Here is an 8,570-nt window from a genome sequence, read left to right on the forward strand (position 1 = left end):
GGGCGTGAGTTGGGGTGGGCAGTCTGTGTGTTTTTCTATGTTGGGGTTTTGAGTTCAGCCTAGTATGGTTCTCAATCAGAGGCAGGTGTCGTTAGTTGTCTCTGATTGAGAATCATATTTAGGTAGCCTGGGTTTCACTTTTGAGTGGTGGGTGTTTGTTTCCGTGTGAGTGTTTGTTGCCACACGGTACTGTTTCGGTTTCGTTCAAGTTTATTGTTTTGTATTTCATAGTGTTCAGTTTATGTCTTAAAATAAACATTATAGACACTTACCGCGCTGCGCATTGGTCCTCCGATCCTTCTCGCTGCTCCTCCTCCTCAGAAGAGGAGGAAGAATGCCGTTACAACTCTCCTGTATTTTACAGAAAGTATTTGATTGAATTTCAATGACAGAGACACATATAAAATGAAGGGGAGACCGAGAGAAGGAGGTACAGAGTAGGTCCGGTAGGTGCCAGGACTCGTACCAACACAGGCAGGGAAAATCTACATATACCAAGGCAGCAGAAACGGGTACTAATTTTAATTAGACAGGATGTGGAGCAATTCCACAACTCATTGTATTGACTGTAATCTTGAATTTGAACAGTGATGGTTCAATTCATCATTTATTTCAGTTCATTGATTCAATTCATCATTTATTCATTTTTGGGGGTAAAAACAAGAACTTAATAAGTTTGACATTCACCATTCCAAAAACACAACCGAAGTGTGATGTTCAATATTCCAAAACACTAGTTGCATTAAACTGAGACTTAGCTATATGACGTTGCCACGACCAGCAGAATGAACCACAGAATTAGTAGATAAGTGCAAAGCAAGACATTGTACTCACAGAGTATATGTTCATGTGTAGGGTGTGCTTCACATCAAAACATGCAGAGTTTAGCCTCATGCTACAATGCTCTTAGTTGTTGTTGAAGTCGACCCGACACGGCTCTCCCTTTAAGCAAATATACACTGCAGATAATACTAAATTAAATATGTTCAATATTTGTCCCATGGTATTACAGTCTTATCATACAAAATGCTGGTCAATTGGGTGAAGTCCATTCAGTGTTGCTGTCCTGGTTTCTGCACATTTCTGTAAAGTGTTTTTTTACCTCAGGAGGGCCCAGTGGTTCTGGCCTCACCTCTGCTGAAACATTCACTGAAGTGTCAGCGACTTCAACAATGACTTCCTAAAGATGAGACATTACAATAACATCAAATCTTAATTCAATAAAGCTTACAAAGTAAAACAATAAAATGAAAAAAGCCATTTCACAGGAAGTACCTGAGTTGAGTCATCTTCTTTTGAGGATATCCATCTCTTGATCTTGTTAATGGCCATTATGGTGACTGCCAATCCAACACAGACAGTCACTGATCGAACAATATTGGCCGCAACGGTCCTGACTGATAATGCTGAAGCTTTGGCGTCCTTCTCACCAATACCTGAGATCAGTGGTGGAAAAATTCCCAATTGTCACACATTTAATAAAAGTAAAGATACCTTAATAGAAAATGACTAAAGTAAAAGTGAAAGTCACCCAGAAAAATACTACTTGTGTTGAAGTTTAAAAGTGTTTGTTTTTAAATATACTTAAGTATCATAGTAAATGTAACTGCTAAAATATACTTATTAAGTATCAAAAGTAAAAGTACTTTCAACATTTAAGCAAACCAGCCAGGGGTACACTCCAACACTCAGACATAATTTACAAACGAAGCATGTGTGTTTAGTGAGTCCACCAGATCAGAGGCAGTAAGGATGATCAGGGATGTTCTCTGTTTAGTGAGTCCACCAGATCAGAGGCAGTAAGGATGATCAGGGATGTTCTCTGTTTAGTGAGTCCACCAGATCATAGGCAGTAAGGATGATCAGGGATGTTCTCTGTTTAGTGAGTCCACCAGATCATAGGCAGTAAGGATGATCAGGGATGTTCTCTGTTTAGTGAGTCCACCAGATCAGAGGCAGTAAGGATGATCAGGGATGTTCTCTGTTTAGTGAGTTCACCAGATCAGAGGCAGTAAGGATGATCAGGGATGTTCTCTGTTTAGTGAGTCCACCAGATCATAGGCAGTAAGGATGATCAGGGATGTTCTCTGTTTAGTGAGTCCACCAGATCATAGGCAGTAAGGATGATCAGGGATGTTCTCTGTTTAGTGAGTCCACCAGATCATAGGCAGTAAGGATGATCAGGGATCTTCTCTGTTTAGTGAGTCCACCAGATCATAGGCAGTAAGGATGATCAGGGATGTTCTCTGTTTAGTGAGTCCACCAGATCATAGGCAGTAAGGATGATCAGGGATGTTCTCTGTTTAGTGAGTCCACCAGATCAGAGGCAGTAAGGATGATCAGGGATGTTCTCTTCATAAGTGTGTGAATGGACCATTTTCCTGTCCTGCTCTGCTTTCAAAATGTAACCAGTAGTTTTGGGTGTCAGGAAAATGTATGGAGTAAATAGTACATACTTTTTTTTAGGACTGTAGTGAAGTAAAAGTAAAAATTATCAAACATATAAATAGTAAAGTATAGGACAGATACCCCCAAAAACTACTTTAAAGGTGGTACTTTAAAGTATTTTTACTTAAGTATTTTACACCACTGCCTGGGACACACAATCTGGGTTACCTTCTCAGAGTCAAAAAGACAAGACATCACCAATACAATACTACACCAATATATTTGGTCTAATGTGATTATCATTGTTTAAAATAATCAACATTACTCTACGGCAGGTAAATGTAATTTAAAAAGAAAAATGTAACCTTTATTTTACTAGTCAAGTCAGTTTTAAATTTTCACCTAAAATGACATACCCAAATCTAACTGCCTGTAGCTCAGGACCTGAAGCAGGGATATGCATATTCTTGATACAATTTGAAAGGAAACACTTTGAAGTTTATGGAAATGTGAAACTAATGTAGGAGAATATAACACATTAGATCTGGTAAAAGATAATACAAGAAAAAAAAAACGCATTTTATATTTTATTTTTTGTTCCTTCTTTGAAATGCAAGAGAAAGGCCGTTATATCACTTAGGAGTCTAGTCGCAGTTTTGATGTTAGCCACTAGATGGGAGCAGTGTATGTGCAATGAACCATTGCATTACTGTTCAAAGTGTTGTATCAAGTCTGCCCAAATGTGCCCAAATTGGTCAATTGTTACATTTTCAAGTACGTAACTATGGAAAATATACAAAAATTATATGGTAATAAAAAATATACGTTTACACACTCCCAGGAATGTCATAAATGAAGAATAATTAGTTTCCCGACAGACACTAACCTTCACACATCTAGATGGGTGGGTTCAAACTGTAGAGGTACAAACTGTAGAACCCAGTTCCTACATTTGATTATAAAAATGTATTAAACAAAACTATGGTACATTTTATCTCTGGGACACTCAGGATGACAAATCAGAGCAAGATTACTGAATGTAAGTACATTATTTACCTTCAGAGGTGAATGTATCAAACCAATTGCCGTGATAAAAGTGTATTGTTGTTGTGCACTATCCTCAAACAATAGCATGGTATGTAGCTACTGTAAATGAACAGTGCAGTTTAACAATAACTTAACCTTTCTGCCCATATAAGACATGTCTATGTCCTGGGAAATGTTCTCTTGTTACTTACAACGTCATGCTAATCACGTTAGCTCAAGTGTCCAGCGGAGACACACTGATACCATAGAAGTTAAGAACAAATTGTTATTTACAATGATGGCCTAACCCCCGGCCAAACCCGGACGATGCTGGGCCAATAGTGCGCCACCCTATGGGACTCCCAATCGCGGCCGGATGTGATACACATGTATCATATCGTTCAAACAAAAGTCCCTGCAGCCAAGATTACATTAAATCATTCCAAGTAGATGTTTGTGGTTCTAATTCCAAAAAATATATCCACAGGGAAAAGCACACAAAGGATATCAGAGTTATATGCTTAGGATTTTCATTTATTTAGTGCCAGTTTATCAACACCCAACGTTTTGACTAGGATTTTTTGTTGTTGTTGAAAGTAGTAATTAAGTTATTCATCAAAAAAAGACCTAGTCAAAACATTGGGTGTTTATGACCTGGCTCTAAATAAATAAAAATACTAAGCATATAACTTTGACATCCTGTGGATATATTTTTACAATGTGTGATATCGCATCATTTAGTATTAAACAATGACAGAGGTATTACAGAACGACTGTACAATATCAACATGAGGTTCAGCTTCTAACCTCACGGGTAGATCCTTAAATGAACGCTAGAATGGTACTTACAGTCCTCCATGGGTTGATAGATGGTCTGTGTGCTGACGTGGTTGCTGCTGGTGCATTGGATAGTCCCGTTCCCATTGGAGATGATGATGTTGACCTCAGCCAGAGACATTAACTGTTGTGACAGTGTACACTGTCCCCAGCCACAGACAGACAACATCCAGCCATCTTCAACTGAACAGTTCACTGTAACGTCACAGAGTCCCACACTTGTGTTGAAGAGAGATGTGACATCCATGACTGGTTTGGAAACATGATCTATAAGAACCAATGGAGTTGGGAAAGAGACACCTACATTCATGAGTGGTCTAGAGACTAAAGTTGTATTAAAGAAACAAAAAGAAAACTACCAGCACAAAACTCACCCAGCACCTTTAGTCTGTATGTGGTAGTTGAATATGTCCAGTCTCTCTGGTTAATTGCACTTATTATGTACATTCTACTGTCTGTGTTCAACAGATTCTTTATACACAGAGAATGGTTCACAGAGTTATAATCCACCTTTTCCTTGTATTTAGGAGAGATCTCTTTATCGTCCACTATTATATCACTGTCCGTCTTCCATTGAAGTCCCTTGAGAATCTCAGGTTCTGCAACAGCCAGACATATTGAACATCCCTTCAACCCATACTGGTCCACTGACGTTTCCACTCTGTTTCCTAAAGAGAAAGGAACAGGTTCACATTTAAACCAAACTTTCAACATGTTTTAAAGTACAGTATCTCATCCATGGTTTGTTTTCAGATCACACATGTTCAAAGGATCTCATCTATGCCAATCTATGGCTTGTGTTACAGAAGGATGAATAATTAGACCTACAACAGGATCCCCAGTAGCTACCTCCAAGTCCAAGCGGTATACCTCCTTTAACTCTAGAATTCATTACATGTCCAACTTATGAAGAGTTTAGATACCTGGGATGATTTCCAGCCAACAGATGTGTAGCAGAAACAGAGTTTTCATTTCAAAATATTGATGGATTAAGTTTGACTTCCTGTCTGTCGAAACGATGAGACCGTGTGGTGGTAAACTACAAGTAGTATGCCTTTCAGGAAGTAAATAGGTGTTCTCTCTGTCAAAGTAGGACATAGACCGTGGCTTACTAAACTCCCCTTCCCACTCAAAGCATTTTCTATAGAAGAGCTTGTGGTTTATCAGAAACAAGGTGGTTTGTGCTGTGGAGGTTTGGTGGAAGGAAGTCCTTAGTGATGTTATCTGCAGATACACTGTACTGAGCATTGTTCAATATGTTAACATCTGAAATAGTGTAGTTAGTTAGAATTATGTTGAATAATTAAATGTATTTATCAATCTGACTCCATTATTCTGTGACTAAATGTAATAGGCCCTATGTGTCTCTGCCGGAACATCACACACACTTTCTGTCATCTAATTATCACATTCTGTCATCTAATTATCACATTCTGTCATCTAATTATCACATTCTGTCATCTAATTATTACATTCTGTCATCTAATTATCACATTCTGTCATCTAATTATCACATTCTGTCATCTAATTATCACATTCTGTCATCTAATTATCACATTCTGTCATCTAATTATTACATTCTGTCATCTAATTATCACATTCTGTCATCTAATTATCACATTCTGTCATCTAATTATCACATTCTGTCATCTAATTATCACATTCTGTCATCTAATTATTACATTCTGTCATCTAATTATTACATTCTGTCATCTAATTATCACATTCTGTCATCTAATTATCACATTCTGTCATCTAATTATCACATTCTGTCATCTAATTATTACATTCTGTCATCTAATTATCACATTCTGTCATCTAATTATCACATTCTGTCATCTAATTATCACATTCTGTCATCTAATTATCACATTCTGTCATCTAATTATCACATTCTTACAATGATTAATGTTTTGCTTTAAGAATCAGTTGTAGAGATTTTGTAAGTGCATGAAGATGTCTGTGTCTGTGTATTGAAACTATCCTTTCAGTTCCAGTTTATACTATGTACCAGTCTTACTTCTGCTAGCACATGATAACAATAGGAGGAAGAAGGATAAGGAAATAAACTGCAAATTACAATAAGCTGACCTCCGCCTAGCAGAGATATCTTTATATGAGCTTATATATTGTATTAAAGTTAAGGGACATAACCCTGGGCGGGGTGATCCTCAGTAGGGGATACAAAGGGAAAACATCATCTTTTGACCTGGTAGTGTTACTTGCAAATTACTGTAAGTGTAAACTCCGGATTACAATCCTTATTAAAGAAACTAACCTCTGATCAAATCAGTTTCCTTGTGTTCACATAGAGCAGAATTCGCTTACCAACGCTAGAAAGTTCAGTTGTGGGCGGAGTTAGAAAGTTGGCTGTTAGAAGTATTACAATGTAAATTTACTTTAATTCCATCTGTCTGCATATTTCAAGACGCGACATATGGGGGTGTGGTCAGATTCCCAATGGGCTGGACGATACGGATCTCATCATTCAAATTGAAAAAACATATACTAAAAACTGGAAGTCAATCCATTTTTAATTTTTTTTTTCAAAAATGTCATCTTTATTTAACTTGGCAAGGCAGTTAAGAATAAATTCTTATTTACAATGATGGCCTACCAAAAGGCAAAACACCTCCTGCGGGGACGGGAGCTGGGATAAAAAAATATATATAGGACAAAAAACACATCACAACAAGAGAGACACCACAATACTACATAAAGAGAGACCTAAGACAACAACACAACATGGGAGCCACACAACATGGTAGCAGTACAAAACAGGGTACAAACATTATTGGGCACAGAGAACAGCACAAACGGGAAAAAGGTAGAGACAGCAATACATCACGTGAAGCAGCCACAAGTGTCAGTAAGAGTGTCCATGATGGAGTCTTTGAATGAAGAGATGGAGATAAAACTGTTCAATTTGAGTGTTTGTTGCAGCTCGTTCCAGTCGCTAACTGCAGCAAACTGAAAAGGGGAGGGACCCTGGGATGTGTGTGCTTTGGGGACCTTTAACAGAATGTGACTGGCAGAATGGGTGATGTATATGGAGGATGAGGGCTGCACTAGTTATCTCAGATAGGGGGGAGTGAGGTTATCAGCCAGTGTGCCGAGTATACAGAGATGGACAGTTTACAGAGGAGTATAGAGTGCTGTGATGTGTCCTATAAGGAGCATGGGTGGCAAATCAAACCAGGGGCTGAAACTGTATATACATTTTTTTTTAAATATTTATGGGTGCAAGCTTAACATTGAAAAGATTTTTAAAAAGAAAGTCCAAGCATCTTCGACAGAGGAGATCAAACTGATTCTATACTAATTTACAGAGGCCAGGTCATGAAGAAAGGCCTGCTCATTAAAGTAAAGCAAAACAGTGATCAATAAGGTCATTAAAGAAAACACCAGATACTTATCAGGGTTATTTGTGAGGATAACATTAAGGAGAGTAGCTTTTTCTGGGTGTTTGGAATCATACCTTGTGGGATTGCTAATAATATGAGAGCGATTTAGGGAGTCCCATTATTTAAAGACTTGGTCAGGTTAACATCGATGTTCAGACACTCTTTCTTAACTGTCTCAGTAATGACCAACACATCTGGATTGGAGCTCTGAACCCACACTTTCATTGATCCATTTTAGGTAATAATATTCTAGTGTTAATGTGCAGCAAACCCAGACTTTTACAAGAGCAGATATTAGTGAAACAGAAATCAGAAGTCAGAATTGGGGCTAGTAACATTAGACGGACCAGGCTGTACATTAGCTGTGCGCGGGTCGGCTGTTTGTTCATGCGCACCCACCCGCAATTCCTACCACCCACTATATGTGATAAAGTGAAAATCAGAGGCTGGCACCCAACCCTAACCCACAAATATAGATATAGGCTACAGTCAAAACTGCAGAACAATGTTTTGACCTGTGGTGCAGGATGCTTCTGCTTATCATTTCTGACATTTTGGTTATTTGTTAGTCAACTCCCTTTCTAGATACATGTAGCTTCTCTTGTGTCATTACATGTTTGACCTTGGAGACTAAATCAACCGTTGCTCAACAGAATATTGCAATAGATCGTTAGAATGAATGCTTCAATCTTGTTGACATCGGTAAAGTTTTCTCTCATCTTTTGCAGAGCAAAGACATTTAGGGACTGGGGAGAAAAATCAATAACACCCCCCACACCACCCAAAAAACTGGAAATATTTTATGTGCAAAACCATCGTGCCCCTTCCAGAGGGGACAGCACCACCCCACTACCCCCAATGCTAACAGGACAACACCCTTCTATCTCAAGGCCATCAGACTGTTAAACAGCCATC

At 38.4% G+C, this 8,570-nt stretch overlaps 1 protein-coding gene across 1 annotated transcript; it reads right to left on the reverse strand.

Annotated features, from left to right (window-relative positions):
* Positions 1-624: 624 nt before the first annotated feature.
* Positions 625-5,300, reverse strand: LOC115124459 (uncharacterized). Its single transcript, XM_029653893.2, has 5 exons — positions 5,175-5,300; positions 4,626-4,919; positions 4,264-4,518; positions 1,276-1,436; positions 625-1,180 (listed from the first exon to the last, which is right to left on the reverse strand). Exons 1-5 carry the CDS (start codon positions 5,221-5,223, stop codon positions 1,034-1,036), a joined length of 906 nt encoding a protein of 301 aa, XP_029509753.2. The 5' UTR covers positions 5,224-5,300; the 3' UTR covers positions 625-1,033.
* Between the last annotated feature and the right edge of the window lie 3,270 nt (positions 5,301-8,570).

This window comes from Oncorhynchus nerka, linkage group LG18, assembly GCF_034236695.1.
Source record: "Oncorhynchus nerka isolate Pitt River linkage group LG18, Oner_Uvic_2.0, whole genome shotgun sequence".
NCBI classification, from domain to species: domain Eukaryota; kingdom Metazoa; phylum Chordata; class Actinopteri; order Salmoniformes; family Salmonidae; genus Oncorhynchus; species Oncorhynchus nerka.